General features: G+C 45.2%; 1 protein-coding gene across 1 annotated transcript in view; it reads left to right on the forward strand.

Moving 5' to 3' along the window:
* pdhx (pyruvate dehydrogenase complex component X) overlaps nucleotides 1-18,203 on the forward strand; it is a 353,795-nt gene that overhangs the window by 767 nt on the left and 334,825 nt on the right. Inside the window, exon 2 of the mRNA XM_038807389.1 lies at nucleotides 17,410-17,493. Within this exon, the coding sequence (XP_038663317.1) occupies nucleotides 17,410-17,493 (84 nt within the window). The remainder of the gene's footprint in view (nucleotides 1-17,409; nucleotides 17,494-18,203) is intronic.

Below are 18,203 nucleotides of genomic sequence, written 5' to 3' on the forward strand. Positions count from 1 at the left end.
GGTGCACGTAGAAAGCACAGACGACGACGGCAACACGGCGCTGCAGATCGCGGACAGCAACGGCCACGAATACCTGGTGCGGTTCCTGCTGATGAAGGGTGCCTCAGTGGACAGCCGCAACCTCTGTGGCTGGATGCCGCTCATACAGGCGGCCCGCTTCGGCCAGCTGAGCGTGGTGTGCATGCCGCTGAAGAACGGCGCCGTTGCCAACACGCTCAACCAGCTGGGCGCTGGCGAGTTGACAGCGGTGGCGTGTGACGGCCGAGCTGGTCTGGCAGGGCTCTGCTGGAGGATGATACCTGTGAGGGTGCCGGCGCCCAGGTCTGCCGGCAGGGCCCGAGGGGGATGGGCAGCCATCGCCACCGCTGCTGGCCCGCACTCACAGTGCTAATGGTGGCGATGCAGCATGGCGCTGAGGCGGTGGTGCGGGTGCTACTCGAGTGGGGGGTGGCCACCAGAGCCGCACCAGCCCCGCCGGCGGCTGGAGCCCGCTGATGCTGGCGGCCCTCAACGGCGAGTTGGCCATGGCCCAGCAGCTAATGGAGAGAGGGGCAGACCCCAATCAAGCCAATGTGGGAAATGAAATAAAATGAAAATCGCTTATTGTAACGAGTAGGCTTCAATGAAGTTACTGTGAAAAGCCCCTAGTCGCCACATTCCGGTGCCTGTCCGGGGAGGCTGGTACGGGAATCGAACTGTGCTGCTGGCCTGCTTGTTCTGCTTTAAAAGCCAGCGATTATCCCAGTGAGCTAAACCAGCCCCTCCGGGAGAGATGACTGCCTTCGGATCGCCTGCAAGCTGAAGGACGTGAGGGACTACCTGGACTCGAAGACCAACAACCAGCCAAAATCCGATGAAGAGTAATGGAGACCAGATATATTTAATGCACTGAAACTGGGTAAGCACTATACAACATTCCGTTTTACCGTCGTCAGAGAGGACAAGAATACATTGAATTGGATGATGTTGAATGCCAGTTAAACTATTGTCCAAAACCGTTAAATCACCCAGTATAATGCATATATTTCCTTCTGGTGCTCCGGTTTCCTCCCACAAGTCCCCAAAGACATGCTGTTAGGTGAATTACATTCTGAATTCTTCCTCGGTGAACCTGAACAGACGCTGGAATGTGGCGACTAGGGGCTTTTCACAGTAACTTTTTTGCAGTGTTAATGTAAGCCTACTTGTGACACTAATAACGAGTATTATTTTTATTATTATTACTAGGAAATCGGGACGGGAGAATTTTGATAAACCTATGGAAGATAGCTGGGGAATTGTGGAAACCCTGCTGAGACACGTCCGAGTATATTGTTGGCCTTGAAATGTTAACGTGAACTTAAACTGGCAAGCTCGGTCCAAGCGTATAGACCGGAAACCATTGCCGATGTCCAGCACGGTGAAATATTTCGCTTGCACCCCTGCTTTATCATCGTCACGGAGCTTGTTGCTACAGTAGGGGGCTGTGAGTGGGGTGACTTTGTTGGGTTCTCGATAATCAATTGTCAGACGCTATGATCCGTCTGGTTTTTTGACTGGCCAAATTGGGGCATTGTTAGTAGTTGCTACCAGTAGGATCACCCCCTGCTGCAATAAACTGTTGATGACTTTGGCAATCTCTGTCTCCACCTGCCTGGGAAAACCATATTGTTCCTGGAGTTGCAAGTCCAGTTCCTCGATTAACGCCTCTCCTGCTATCTGTCCACAGTCATGTTTATGCGATGCAAACATCCCTTTGTTCCTTCCAAGTACCTCCCTGACTATCAGATCTGTGCTAATCGTTAAGGGATCAAACCAGAACTCCCCTATTCTGCAGACCCGATTTAGCATGAGCGCTGACGATTCATGGGGACAAATGAAAGATTAAGTGAATTCATAAAATCCACCCCCAAAATGTGGGTAGTTGGTCATGAAGATTTAATGAACAAAATTGATAAGTTCAGGGTAGTGTGGGAGCCTCCGGTATCCCATAGGAATTCGACGAGATGGTCTTGTACCTCTCTGGTGACCAAGGGTCTCCCTACGCTGTCCCATCGGGTTTCACAGACCGACTTTGGAGAGACTGGGCACCGTCAATGAAGGGAACCGTACGCAAGGTTGTGACGTAGGCATCTTAAGGCACGCATGGGGTGTGCGAGTCCTTCTAACTGTCGGGGTTGGCGGTCGCGATCGTGCCTAACGTTTATTCTCGATAGTGGGACAGGTTGTCCAGGCGGTCTCTGATTGCGGCTATAAGGCGGTGGGGCTGCCTGCAGTCACGGGGTGTGTGAGACCAGAGTAAGGGCCCATTTAGTTTTGTCGGCTTCATCCAACTCGGCGCGCTCTAATTCCTGTAAACTGCCATAAAATGTATCCAGAGGCGACTGGCAAAGGCAGTTGGGTGTTCCCCTTTCCTCTGTCTACATTTGTTCAGACCGTCCATGACATCCCCTTTATTGTACCCTAAGGCAGTTAATATTGCCCCTTTCATTTCATCTAGGGTTGTCCCTCCCACATTTTGGGGTGCTGATCGTGCTGACTGCTAAGGCACATAACAATTAATTTAACTTCCTCCCCCTCATTCTAAACCATACATGATTTTCTGCTTTGAAGAAGCAATGTGGGTTAGCAGTGGGCTCAAAGGTCGCAATTTAGTTGCACACATCGTTCAGTTGGGTCACTGTGAGCGGGGAGTGTAGGTGATGGCGAGACCCAAGGCTTTCCCTGTTCTCCGTTCTGTAGTGACCAGATTCAACGGTACAGGGGCTGGTCTCAAAAAATACTGGGGTTTGGGGTGGTGCAGTCAGTGAGACCGATGCAGCCGGGGTGACTTGGTGCAGTCAGGGTAGCCGGTGCACTTATCTCTGGGGGTGGTGGTGGTTGCTCTCGACTCTCAGTTCATACTACATACATTTTTGCGCTTTCCTGCAACTCTGCCCAATCGGCCACCTCTTCCTCCTCTCCCTCTACTGTCCGGAAGGTACACGTACCTTGGGTTTCTGGTAGACTTTATCGCATTGGGTTTGGAAACTGCATAAATGTACTTGGCTAGCCTGGTTAGCACGTTTATGGTCAGCGATTTCCTTATCCTTATCGGCTACGACCCGAGCTAGTTTACCCTGGTGCTTCTCCTTTAAAATCTCGCTTGCTACTTTTTCCTCTGCGAGCTGCTAGGACCTCCTCGGTTTTTAACAATTGCGCCAAGCAGCACACTACGGCCATTGGCTTCTTAGACTTTTGCGCACGTTTCCCATGCACTTTACTCAAATCTTCCCACCAAGTTTTCCCTGTGGCTCCGGGGCCTCTCTCGGTGCTTGAACAGAAACCTGAACACATGGACTAGTCTTTCCCTTTTATGTACTTCCTGAGGACTTCTATACTTCTCTGTTACTATCTTCTGAGCTACCACGTCTTTCCCTGTTTGCGGAGATGCCATATTTTGTTTTGGAACAAGGGGTCGGGAATCAACTGGACAGCGGGTACAGCTTGTGGCTATGTTCTGGCCCTAATCCCTCTGAATTCAAATGCAAATTTAGAGAGTTTACCCTTTCTTCCCCTGTTAGGTATGCATGCAATTAGTACACACTTCTGAAATTCGATGATTTGCCCAATATGGAGTTTACAGTTGTGGCTCTTAATTTTTGAATAATTCGCAAAAATAGAGACCTTACACTCCCTTCGATATACTTTAAATCCTGTCCATCACGTGGGGCATTTACCATATTAATTCAAACTCACGCTAAATCTCCACGAATATAGGTATTGTGGGATCTTTCTGAGCAATAATTGCTATTTCTAGTCGAATACCAAATGAGTCACCAGATTTGTTGTACCTTCTAAACCACAGTGTGTATTTTACCGTTATACGATGAACAAATGACCATGAGTTGCTTAGTACAATAATAGTTTATTTCATACACACAAAGTTAATGTTAATCAATCACACACACATACAAGTTGAACTCTAAGCTAATACACTAGAAAGACTTTAAATTAACTTCCAGGTGACTGGCAAGTACAGAGCAGATATGGTCTTACCTGGATTCCTGTTGCCTGGCAGTGATGGATGTCTGTTGCTGGTTGTCTGTGTCTTCGGCTCTAGTCCTTCTATAGATGGCATGGATGGTCCTCTGCTTGGCTGGTGAAGGGGGTCACAGTTGTTGTCGTCAATCGAATGCTGCAGTCGAGAGAGCGAGTGGTGGGCTGCGCAGCACCTTTTATTTATTGGGAATTTTGCGTGCTTTTGGGCGGTCCCAGGTGAACTGATGTGGAGATGCCGGCGTTGGACTGGGGTGAGCACAGTAAGAAGTCTTACAACACCAGGTTAAAGTCCAACAGGTTTGATTCAAACACGAGCATTCGGAGCGCGGCTGTTCACCAGGTGAACTGACAATTGATCGTTCAGGGCTCGAACAGCCTGATCGATACCAACCAATTGAGGGTGGTCACCTTGATGGCTGGGCGGGTTGCAGTCAGCCATGGCCGTTAGTGTCCGAGGCACGTGGGCCTTCCCAAATGAGGAGAACAGACGCCCCAAGTCTGCCACTTATTGTTAGTTTCTACCTGAAGCCCATTGTCCCGGGATAGCCTTTTCACAACCTTTTTCCTGTGTCAGTTTCTGAAAAAGTCTGAGCTGCAGCTTTTGTATATTGGCAAGCTGCAGCCTATCTGTATTCTGTCTTTGACTGAATTTCCCATCGATCTTTGCGGGTGGCCATTTTAGATGGCCAAAATGGAATTACTGCACCAGATATATATACCTTAATCCAGGCTTTTAATAACATTACTGCAACAGGTATACATAATACATTCCATATAAAAAATTCTTACATTCATCACCAACAGGCACTCCCTGCTTTTCATGGGCAGCACGGTACCTCAGTGGGTAGCACTGTTGCTTCAAAGCTCCAGGGTCCCAGGTTCGATTCCCGGCTTGGGTGACTGTCTGTGTGGAGTCTGCACGTTCTCCCTGTCTCTGTGTGGGTTTCTTCCAGGTGCTCCGGTTTCCTCCCACAAGTCCCGAAAGATGTGCTGTGAGGTGAATTTGACAGTCTAAATTCTCCCTCTGTATCCGAACAGGCGCTGGAATGTGGCAACCAGGGGCTTTTCACAGTAACTTCATTGCAGCGTTAATGTAAGCCTACTTGTGACAATAAAGATTATTATTATTCAGACACCAGTGTCTAGGATAAAGCTGTTCTTGAAGCTTGACTTGAATTTGTTGGAATTATATTGTTCCAATGTTTGGCCTTGTAGTGAGGGAGGGGACAGTGTTAAACTGGAGAGCCACACTTGTGCATTACACTTTGGCAAACAGGTCAGGTCGCCTAATCTGCATTTGGCTACCGCAAGGTAAAGCAGATTTCACCATGAGTGATGAATGCACTATAAATGAGGAAGTAATGTGAATTGTTCTGTATGGAAGGAATGTTTGCAGGTCTGGGCTGTGATGGGGAGAAATAAATGGTTAGATGTTGCATCCTCTGTATTTACCTGGGTAGATGCAGTTAAAGGACATGAGGCTTTCTGAAAGTCCGAATGGACCATGTTTACTTGGGTTTCCCTCATCCACAGTTGGTAACTTCCTTATAAAAAGCAAATTGGTGATCATCTTTTCCGGAAACCATGTTTGGTGCCCTGGTGGGACCTTTCCAGTTTAATCATGAGCACATCCCTAAGGATTCCTCGGATTATTTTATCTATTACAGATGTCGGGCTAATGGCTCTTTAATTTGCTTTATTGCTAAATAGTGCAAATTTAAGGGGAAGCTTGATAAATATGAGAGAAAGAAGTAAAGCATTATGCCGATATGGCTAGATAAAGGGAGGTGAAAGGCTCTTGTAGAGCATAAAAGCCAGCATGAATTCAGCGCCATTTGGGCTGAATGATGTCTTTCAGTGCTATAAATATAATGGAATTCTGTATTACACTCAAGTTAATAATGAGCGCACTTTACATCCGTTTAAGTTGTCTCTTACTTTTAATAGTAAGTTTCCTGTTTGAGTTGTATTGGAGTTTACTTTGTACTTTTCATGTACCAGGAATGGGAAGATGTCCCTCCCTGTCATGGGATGTAAAATGATGGTATTTGCTGGAGCAAAGATAGTGAAGTTTGTGACTGCTGAAACCTCCCAATGAAGATGTCATTTTAAACTTGCTTTTGTTGATTCTGAAATTAATGTGCATCAAATGAAACATGCTGTAAGGCATGTCCAGTTATGGATTTGTGTAAACTTTGTATTTAAAAGGCTGTCAAATGCACATCTAGATTAAATGTAATAATTTTTCAGTGTTGTATTACCTGGATGTCTTGCAATCAATAGTTATATTACCTAATTTCAGCGTAAAATATCAATAAATGTTCACTTTGGCTTTGTTGTGAATAGTAATCTTCATGATTGACACTGAAGGAAAGTCGTTCCATGAAAGAAGATTACGGAGTCAGGTCAAATGCACACAGTGGATAATTTCGGTCTAGATGGACTATTTCCAATTCCCAAGAATGAAATCCTAATTGGTGCTTTGTGTTTAATACACCTTTTATATATAAATAAATTAGGGGCTGGTTTAGCACAGAGCTAAATCGCTGGCTTTGAAAGCAGACCAAGGCAGGCCAGCAGCACGGTTCAATTCCCGTACCAGCCTCCCCGAACAGGTGCCGGAATGTGGCGACTAGGGGCTTTTCACAGAACTTCATTTGAAGCCTACTAGTGACAATAAGCAATTTTCATTTCAGTTTTTCATATGCATTGGCATAATGAACTTCACTGACCCTGCAGTATTCACCATAGATGTGGCAGCCAGTCTGCTTGAATTTTCCTGTGTGAGGAATAAGTAATAAATCATGAAAGGTAGGAGAAGGTTTGCAGAGTTTAGTTTAGTTGAAGCTGCTTGCCTTAACTCAATTCTCAAACGATGGATCTAACACTCGAGCAAATCAACATGCCACAGATTTCAGTGTTCTTTATTTGACTAGATATTTCTCATCAATGTTCAATTTTGAATGAACATCCATGGCTGTCATCTCCACTTGCTGTTGAATCAACTCAGATAAGCTGCGGCAGAGACAGAGACAAAATGATGTCATGGAAATGGAAATGGGCAGTCTTCCTCTAGTTTGCTGGAGGACGTGGTGTTGTCTCATTCTGCCGATTAAAAGGACATTCTCTTTTTCTTGATTCTGTCTTATACCTCCTTGCCAATGACCAGCCCATTGTGCAAGATTGCCTCTAATTCTTTGCACTTTTATTTCTGCCAATCTCTTTTGAGAAACCTGATTAAATGTTTTCTGGATGTCCATGAGGACTATCCTTTTTTTTTTTATATAATTTTTATTGGAATTTTTTACAGAAAATATAAAACATAACGACAAACAATGAAATGCAACAAAATAACCCATAATAACTGTGACACCCCCAGACCGTATCGGCGCATGTATCACATCCCCCCACCCCCCCAACCCTAATGAACAACAAAAGAACTTAAAAAATATTAAAATTAAATAAACAAACATAGTCATTGTCGGCCCCCCCCCCCTTTTCCCTCCCCTTTTCCCTCCCCTTTTCCCTCCCCGGGTTGCTGCTGCTGCTGTCCCCGTACCCTATCGTGAGCCAGAAAGTCGAGAAAAGGCTGCCACCGCCTAAAGAACCCTTGTACCGACCCTCTCAGGGCGAATTTGACCTTCTCTAGCTTAATGAAACCCGCCATGTCATTGATCCAGGTCTCCACGCTTGGGGGCCTCGCATCCTTCCATTGTAGCAAGATCCTTCGCCGGGCTACTAGGGACGCAAAGGCCAGCACACCGGCCTCTTTCGCCTCCTGCACTCCCGGCTCCACCCCAACCCCAAAAATCGCGAGTCCCCATCCTGGCTTGACCCTGGATCCCACCACCCTCGACACCGTCCTCGCCACCCCCTTCCAGAACTCCTCCAGTGCCGGGCATGCCCAGAACATATGGGCATGGTTCGCTGGACTCCCCGAGCACCTGACACACCTGTCCTCACCCCCAAAGAACCTACTCATCCTCGTCCCAGTCATGTGGGCCCGGTGCAGCACCTTGAATTGGATGAGGCTAAGCCGCGCACACGAGGAGGAAGAATTAACCCTCTCCAGGGCATCAGCCCATGTCCCGTCTTCGATCTGTTCCCCCAGTTCCCCCTCCCACTTCGTTTTCAGCTCCTCTACTGACGCCTCCTCCGCCTCCTGCATAACCTTGTAGATATCAGATATCTTCCCCTCTCCGACCCAGACCCCCGAAAGCACCCTGTCGCTCACCCCCCTAGCGGGAAGCAAAGGGAATCCCTCCACCTGCCGCCTAGCAAATGCCTTTACCTGCAGATACCTGAACATGTTCCCCGGGGGGAGCCCAAATTTCTCCTCCAACTCCCCCAGGCTCGCAAACCTCCCATCAATAAACAGGTCCCTCAGCTGTCTGATGCCCGCTCTGTGCCAACCCTGAAATCCCCCATCAATGTTCCCCGGGACGAACCTATGGTTCCCCCTTAACGGAGCCTCCATCGAGCCCCCCACTTCTCCCCTATGTCGCCTCCACTGCCCCCAAATCTTGAGGGTAGCCGCCACCACCGGACTCGTGGTATACCTCGTAGGAGGGAACGGCCACGGCGCCGTTACCAGGGCCCCCAGGCTTGTATCGCCACAGGACGCCCTCTCCATCCGTTTCCATGCTGCCCCCTCCCCCTCCATTACCCACTTGCGCACCATCGACACATTGGCCGCCCAATAATACCCCGAGAGATTGGGTAACGCCAGCCCCCCACCATCTCTACCCCGCTCCAAGAAGACCCTCTTCACCCTCGGGGTCCCATGCGCCCAAACAAAGCTCATGATGCTGCTAGTCACCCTTCTAAAAAAGGCCCTAGGGATAAAGATGGGCAAACACTGGAAAAGGAACAAGAACCTCGGGAGAACCGTCATTTTGACGGACTGCACTCTACCCGCCAACGATAGCGGCACCATGTCCCACCTTTTAAATTCTTCTTCCATCTGCTCCACCAGCCTGGTAAAATTAAGCTTATGGAGAGTCCCCCAACTCCTGGCCACCTGCACCCCCAGGTATCTGAAACTCTTCACTGCCCTCTTAAATGGGAGTCTCCCGATTCCCTCCTCCTGATCACCCGGGTGTACTACAAATACCTCACTCTTGCCTAAATTTAACTTATAGCCCGAGAAGCCCCCAAATTCCGCTAACAGCTCCATCACCCCCGGCATTCCCCCTTCTGGATCCGCATGAGGACTATCCTTTAGCACTCCCCTATCACCCCTACTGGTGGCCTCCTCCTCTTGATTCCTCGACCCATGCCGAAAGTTCTCAGTTTCACTCACAGCAATTTACTTACTTTAATTATGAAGCATGTTTTAACCTCCACCCCACTCTGCGCTCTGAACACTTGCTTCCCCCTCCCCCCCCCCCCAAATCATGTTCTCTTAGTTGCCAGGCAATATCCCCAGTTGCTGTCTTGTAGCACGGACCTTCCTACCCATCAGATGGCCAGCCAATCTCTCTGGCAGCTGTGTAGAAAACAAGAGTTTTTAGAAACATCTGATCAAGTCCTGCTCTTAAATGTGGCAGCAGCTCTGTGATTTGGTTTTGTTGACCATTGACAGGTGCCCATGCTCCCTCCGAGCCTTTCCATAAATATAGGGGACCATGTCTTTGTTTAGCTGAACCCACACAACATTTAAGAAGTATTTGGATGAGTACTTGAAATGCCATAGCTGACAAGGCTATGGGGACAAATGCTGGAAAATGGGATTAGAGTAGATAAATGCTTGACTGCCAGTGCAGACACAATGGGCCGGAGGGCCTCTTTCTGTGCTGTAGAAACTCTGGCTCTATTCCTCCTACTTTGTTTGCTTATTAATTCTCTATGTTGGATGATAATCAACTATTTGATTCCAATAACATTTACAAAACACCCAACTAGTTATCCAAATTTACTGCCATGAACCTGACCTAATTTTCAGCACAAATGTACCTCTGGTGTTGGTCGAGAGGTCCTGGAGAAACATCAACTCTGATGGTAATTGAGAGGTAATTCGGTTAGATTGACTCAGTGTGCCAATAAACTTTGTTGGAATAACTAGGCACCCAAATTTTCTTTTCTCGTATTATTTGTGTACACATTGAGCTCAATGATTTGTTCTGGGCCACTTCTGATTGGACTTTTGCTCTCTTTTACACATTGGCAGGTTGGAGTAATTCACTTGTCAATTTGATTTCGAGCCTCAAATACTAACTCAATGTGATTTTCTTAATCATACTGTCACGCAATTGCATAATAATTGCACTTTTTGCAGGAGATGCTAGAAATGATAACATATTAATAATTTGAACCTAAACTGGAAATGCAATGTGCTCTATGTAGTTCTGCATTTATTTAAAATCAGAACTACGACACATTGGTAAATGATGTCAAAGCAAGAGCTGCTTTTCTGCAGCACGTTCAGCATTCTCTTTAGGTTCCAAAGTACTTGAGGGTTAATGAAGGACTTTGAAATATGGCCACTAGTGCTCTGTCGAAAATGTGGCACATACACAGCAAGCTCCCACAAACAGGAATGTATTAATTTGCCTTTTAGTGATGTTTGACGAGGGATGTGTATTCATAGATTCATAGAATTTACACTGCAGAAGGGGCCCATCGAGTCACCACCGGCCCTTGGAAAGAGCACCCCACTTAAGCGCACACGTCGACCCTATCATCGTAACCCAATAACCCCACCTATCCTTTTTGGACACTAAGGGCAATTTAGCATGGCCAATCCACCTAATCTGTACATCTTTGGTTATTGCCCAAGACACCAGGAAGATATTTCCCTACTCTTCTTCAAGGCAGGATCTTTTATGTCCATCTGAGAGATGTAATGTCTCATCTGAAAGACATGATAATTTTTATTAGTGTGACAAGTAGGCTTACGTTAACACTGCAGTGAAGTTACTGCGAAAATCCCCTTGTCACCACATTCTGGCATCTGTTCGGGTACACGGAGGGAGAATTCAATGTCCAATTTGCCAAACAGAAAACCTAAGGGACTCTGACAATGCAACAATCCCCCCACTACACTGAAGTGTCAACCTGGAGTTTGTGCTGAGGCATTACTGGAAGGAATTAATGTGGACTTTTGACAGGTTACTCGCCTGTATTCGGGAGCTATTGTGCAGGTTCTGTGCTGGAATGGAGCACTGAGAACTGATTAAGTTATGCTGCATCGTGATATCTGAAGAGAGAACCTCTGGGCGAAGGACTTTGAAATGCTTAAGGTGTCATGTTCCAGAATAGGGCCTCTGAGAAATCAAATTGGCTTTTAGTCAGCATGCATGGATCACTTATACAAATTCTGAGTCACGTTAAGGATGGGTAATAAATGCTGGCCTAGCCAGCGAAGTCCACATTCCTTGAATGAATAAAAAAAACATGAAATTGCTGAATGTGGGATCTATGTGTCCCAGTTACATGCAAATATGCAATGCTAAAAGCCTGTCTCAATTGAAATTGTGTTTGGTATATGAACCGTTAATGATTATTCACTGCAGTTAGTTATCGCTAATGAATTAACAGTTCACAGTAAATGGCACAAACACCCTGATGGTGGATTTCACAATTCAGAGATTTCTCAGAATAGTTCAACTGTACAACTTTTAAGAAAAAACTTTTTTGTGAATTTTATGCTCAACTAAGAGAAAGTTTAGAGCTGGCGAATGGAGTGCTTTTGACATATTACACTCTCTCAACTCAGCTGCAACAGCTAAAGTTCTGCTCACCAGGAAGGAACTCAGACCTTTCCTCTTGTCATCTCAGGACTCTTTGATAGGGGCTACTAATCAGTGCTGGATTGGTGGAGCTTTGGGCTATGGACCTGGGCATTCCACAAACTGGATTGCGAGTGTTCAAATTAGTTTCTGTGGTAACTTGACCACAAAAAGGTCGTTGAAATGCGTTGTTAATATGGGCGGCATGGTAACACAGTGGTTAGCACTGTTGCTTCACAGCGTCAGGGTCCCAGGTTCGATTCCCTGGCTTGGGCCACTGTCTATGCGTAGTCTGCATGTGCTCCTCGTGTCTGCATAGGTTTCCTCCTGGTGCTCCGGTTTCCTCCCACGAATCCCGAACTACGTGCTTGTTAGTTAAATTGGACATTCTGAATTCTCCCTCCGTGTACCCGAACAGGCGCCCGAGTGTGGCGACTAGGAGCTTTTCATTGTAACTTCATTTGTGTTAATGTAAGCCTACTTGGAACAATAATAAAGATTATTATAAAATTAATCATCTTTAATATATAAAAACAATGATGTTTAAAATACAGTATGGACTCAAAAACGGGAGCAGCTAGATGTTTGGGAGCATCGAAGCAACAAAATAAAATTAGAACTAACAGTTAAATATACATATATAAAGGTAACAATAACAACAAATGATGTCACAGCACCTACTTATGATGTCCTCACCATTTACACCCATATACCATGAAAGAAAAAAAAGAAAATATATATAGAACAGCACAGAACAGGCCCTTCGGCCCTCGATGTTGTGCCGAGCAATGATCACCCTACTCAAACCCACGCATCCACCCTATACCCGTAACCCAACAACCCCCCCCTTAACCTTACTTTTTAGGACACTACGGGCAATTTAGCACGGCTAATCCACCTAACCCGCACATCTTTGGACTGTGGGAGGAAACCGGAGCACCCGGAGGAAACCCACGCACACACGGGGAGGACGTGCAGACTCCGCACAGACAGTGACCCAGCCAGGAATCGAACCTGGGACCCTGGAGCTGTGAAGCATTTATGCTAACCACCATGCTACCGTGCTGCCCCATGTTTTTTGTTTATTTGTGATGGATGTCTCATCTGATGAAGCTCCGATGATTTTGCAGGTCTAATACAGATAGATGGCTGTCACGAATGTAGCATTGCAACAACTGTTGTCACTGCTGAAACACCTATTTTTGAACTTTTTTATTTATTCCTTTACGGGATGTGGGCGTCGCTAGTTAGGCCAGCATTTATTGCCCATCCCTAGTTGCCCTTCAGAAGGTGGTGGTGAGCGGCCTTCTTGAACTGCTGCAGTCCTAAAGGTGTAGGTACACCCACTGCGCAGTTACGGAGGGAGTTCCAGCATCTTGCGACAGTGAAGGGACGGCGATATATTTCCAAGTCGGGGTGGTGAATGGCTTGGAGGATGTGGGGTTCCCAGGTATCAGCTGCACTTGTCATTCTAGATGGTAGTGGTCGCAGGTTTGGAAGGTGCTGTCTAAGACCTTAGTGAGTTGCTGCAGCTCATCTTGTAGATGGCACACAAAACTGCCACTGTTTGTTGGTGGTGGAGCGTTTGAATGTTTGTGGAAGGGGGAACAATCAAGCGGGTTGCTTTGAACTGGATGGTTGAGCTTCTTGAATGTTGTTGGAGCTGCACTCATCCAGGCAAGTGGAGAGTATTCCATTACACTCCTGACTTGTGCCTTGTTGATGGTGGAAAGGCTTTGCGGGGGATCAGGAGGCGAGTTACTCGCCGAAGGGTTCGTAGCCTTTGACCTGCCCTGATAGCCAGAGTATCAATATGGCTAGTCCAGTATCTGATCAATGGTAACCCCCAGGATGTTGATTCTGGGGGATTCAGTGACGGTAATGGCAATGGTTAGATCCTCTCTTGTAGAAGATGGTCATTGCTTGGCCTGAATATAACTTGCCACTTATCAGTCCAAACCTGGATATTGTCCAGGTCTTGCTGCATTTGGACATGGACTGTTTCATTGTCTGAGGAGTCACGAATGATGCTAAACATTGTGCAGTCATCCGCAAACTTCCCGACTTCTGATCTTATGATGGAAGGGAGGTCATTGATGAAGCAGCTGAAGACGGTTGGGCCTTGGAAACTACCCTGAGGAACTCTTGCAGTGCTGTCTGGAGCTAAGATAATTGAATTCCAACCACCACAACCGTCTTCCTTTGTGCCAGGTATGACTCCAACCAGCGGAGAGATTTCCCCCAGATTCCCATTGACCCCACTTTAACTAGGGCTCCTTGATGCCATACTCAGTCAAATGATGTCAATGGCAGTCACTCTCATCTCTGGCATTCATTCAACAATTTCATAACTTATCTATTCCTTTAAGGCTTGTTAGTTGATGGGTTAAACCTTCATGAATAAAGTCAATGTTTATATTTGTAACAATTATGTTTGCAGTTAGTTCTTCATTAGTACGATGCTGAATAAAAGTCTCAGTGCGCTTGACAGTATTCTGAAAAAGTGCTCAAAGTTAAAGAAGAAAAATGTATCATAGAAATACAACACAGAACAGGCCCTTCGGCCCACAATGTTGTGCCGAACTTTTGTCCTAGATTAAGAACAAATTAATCTACACCCTATCATTCGACCATAATCCATGTACCTATCCAATAGCCGCTTGAAAGTCCCTAATGTTTCTGACTCAACTACTTCCACAGGCAGTGCATTCCATGCCCCCACTACTCTCTGGGTAAAGAACCTACCTCTGACATCCCCCCCCCCCCCCACCATATCTTCCACCATTCACATTAAATTTATGTCCCCTTGTAATTATTTGTTCTACTCGGGGAAAAGTCTCTGACTGTCTACTCTATCTATTCCCCTGATCACTCCAAAGGAAAGATAAAATGTACTCAATCAACCTCAGACAATGCAAAGTAGGGGGAACTAACTGGTTGTGTCTAGAACAGGCCATTAGTACAGGAGATTATTGCGGGTACACTACATACGAGAACTGCATGATAGCAGTCGAAGTTTTTATGTTTCTTTCTATGAACAACCAGACTCTAAATGCTCGACCAATTACTATATTGTGACATCATATAGAAAGTGTACCAAGCGTGGCATTGTACCAAGCGTGGCATTGTATGTGAATTGCCTGGCCATCATGTTCTAACCAATTCATCTCAGGCAATTGCAATTGGCCATCATGTGCTAACTCCATTCAAGGATGAGTCATCATAGAAGCAGATGACCTTGAGGGTACTGATGATGGCCAACAGATTCACCGATACGTCCAGAAGGATCTTCCACGCATCCCGCACTTGAGGGCAGACTGGGAAGGCCTAAGAAGCAGGCCAAATAGATTGACAACCTTTGGAACCAGGAGCGAGAGCAGATTAAGACTCGTGCCGAAAAAGTTGAGGATCTGTTTCAATCACAGAACATTTTCTCATAAAATATAGAATTGGGGATTGGATACCAATATCCATCCATGGATATGCATTATATCGCACATTGTTGTAATTCTGAAACTATTAGTACTGCTCCTCTTCTTTATTACACTTTGCTGCCTCAGACGAATTAGAAAATGGCGGAAGGAAAGGTTCCCCCTAGAAAAAGAGGACCTACTGTGGCTATTGCCTCATAGCCATTCCATGCTTAAGCCTGAATCCAACAATTTCAGTATGTATATTTAATGGCTGATTCTTGGGCTAGCCAAGGGCCAAAAGAGGGGGCTGAAGGGTGGTGGCTTAAGACACGACCCCTTTGTTGTGAACATCGAGCTGTTGAATTATAAAGATGATTTCTAAACCAACACGTAGAAAAGATAACTAATGAACAATAATACAGGCAATGGCTACTAAATGAATTGAGTCAATTTTCCTGGTCAATTTTCTAAGTGTGACTATCTTCTTATACGTCTTACTAACCACTGGTGGGTGTCTTGAGTCACTTTATAGATATCTAACGCCACCAGCTGGTTGGAGTTTGCATCGATAACTATGTGCACTGATAGACAACTATGTACATTTTGATGTGTTCAAGCATATCACCACACCCTTAGAACTAGATAGCTAGGATAGCACTAGAATTGCTCGAAATGAGTTAGTTCTTTGAGGACTGAGACTAACCATAGAAAATATATCTAGTAACCAATATTAACTATTAAGTATGTATTCTTAAGACATAACAGTAACAAACATTTAAACCCTTGCTAATAGGAGGAGCTCGCAATGTATAATGGGCGCAATCTATAGTGGGATTTAAGCGAACTAACTTGACCACATTATGGAAAGAGTCAGAATCATGTGGTCAGCAGAAACCCATCCAGGGGAAACAGCTCTTACCAGCAGTCCCAGACATCCCGCATACAGGCAATGGTGCAGTGAAGAACCAAACTATGATAAGGGGAACTGGGAGTGTGAATAGCGAAGGACCACAGACGAGGGGGCTTGACAAACAACAGGTGGACAGAAGACAGGACCTGACAACCCTATAAGCTTATCACAGGCAGTTACCATGCAGCTGGAAGTAAAATTCATTGGTTAAGGTGTAATCTGTGGCCACAAGGATTGGATCGAGCCCAGCTAAGGCAGGGCTACTTATGTTTGGAAATTGTATAGTTGTGGAACCAAAAGCAATGTAAAACAGAGTTGGTTTGGCATTGTTCCTAATCACTCTCTCTCGTACATTAACCAAGGTTGGAAAATAAAGCCATTTTAACCAGATTTGCTATCTCCACGAGTCTTTGTGTTAACTGAGCCGCAATTAAGAAGAAAAATACCGCAAATAACAGACAGCTCAATACTTAGTCTCTGAAAACACTCCTACTGTATGTTTTATTAATCCCTTCATATTACCTTCAAGTAAGGCGTATTCACCTTTTGCTTTATATTTGACTAAATAAGGATGTTTGGATTGCATAACCATTCTGCACAGATCAAATCAAAATTAATAATATATTGAATGTTTATTAAATTTGACAATTTTGTTGGGGGAGTTTAGGAATATAAAGCTGAAGAGCAGGAGTAGACATTACTTACAATTTAAGATCAGTTGACAAGATTGAGCTGAACATAGATATTCGGATAGACTCTGGAGTGAGACAGCAAAAATGATGACATTCATTATTCAGGAAGTTTCAAAATGTTTAGCAAGATGTCACATTCACTTTTTAACTTATGCAGGCACGGCATCTCATCAAATAGCAAAATTGGGTTGAGGGGCTAAACAACCAATGCGTGTTCTACCATGGCAAGCAGCAGATTCCCAAGCTCTCGCAGCTTAAAGCGAGGGTTTGGCAATTAAGCCTTATCTATGACCCTCTTTAGTGTCTGCCATCTTTAATAAAAACTTCCTTTCAACTTCATGTGAAAGATTTAACCGATTAAGTGAGAGAAAATTTTGTGTCAGGAAAAGGCAGAGCAATATATCACAGAAACACAACTGAATTGTGGAATATGACCCTGAAATGCAAATTAAAATTCTCACAGTTGTAAAGAGGAATTCAACTTGTGCAATGGCTTTGGCCTGAGGTCTGCACTTAGGTCTGTTTCTCTGTTGGACTCTGTCTATTTGTGCTGAAGCTGTTCATCAGTTTTGTCAGTTGGTAGACATGAGCTTTTTGCATGAAAGTAAACGAGTGGTTAATGAGCTGCTTTCTGTTTCCTGTAGGTGTTGCTCCACTCAAACTGCTGATGCCTGCACTATCACCAACAATGGAAAAAGGGAATATTGTAAAGTGGCTGAAAAAGGAAGGTAAACCGTGATATTGGGAACAAAATCTCTTAGAAATACATGTTGTTAAAACAGAGAATTTAACTATTTTTAAAGTTTGAAGTAGCATTTGTGGCCCGTTGCCTCTTCCGCTGCCCCAGCCTGCCTGCCTTGTCATCACCCAAATTCAACAGAGTGTTGAGAAGCATTGATTTTTGAATGAAAGTGGTGCGGAATCTTTTTGTTTAGAACAGTACACTGTTCTGAAGCTGGAAAGTGTGCGTAAACCTGTGTGCATATATATTACACATACACATGTAGAATGTATGTCTTAATTAGGGCACGTCTTCTGTTTTACATCTTAATTACAACAGAGACCAAACCATTCAGCCCAACATGTCCGTAAGTGTTTAGGTTCCACACGAGTCTCCTCCCAGTCTGTTTCATCTGTCCTTCACCTAATTTTAATTTCCTTCTCCATCATTTGTTTATTTAGCTTTCGTTTAAATGTATCAATGACACTTAGCTACGTTCCATGTGGTAGCACTTTCCACATTCAAATGGTTTCCTGCATTCCCTATTGGATTTATTAGTGACTATTTTATACTTATGGCCCCTAGTTATGGTCTCCTCTCCTCAGTCCCTCCCACACAAATGGAAATATCCATTTAAAGCCTTTCAGAATTATAGAGGCATCTATCCAATTGCCACTCCGTCTTTTTATTTTCTGGAAACAAAGAGCCCCCAGCTTG

The sequence above is a fragment of the Scyliorhinus canicula genome, chromosome 9, assembly GCF_902713615.1.
Source record: "Scyliorhinus canicula chromosome 9, sScyCan1.1, whole genome shotgun sequence".
In the NCBI taxonomy this organism is placed as follows: Eukaryota; Metazoa; Chordata; class Chondrichthyes; order Carcharhiniformes; family Scyliorhinidae; genus Scyliorhinus; species Scyliorhinus canicula.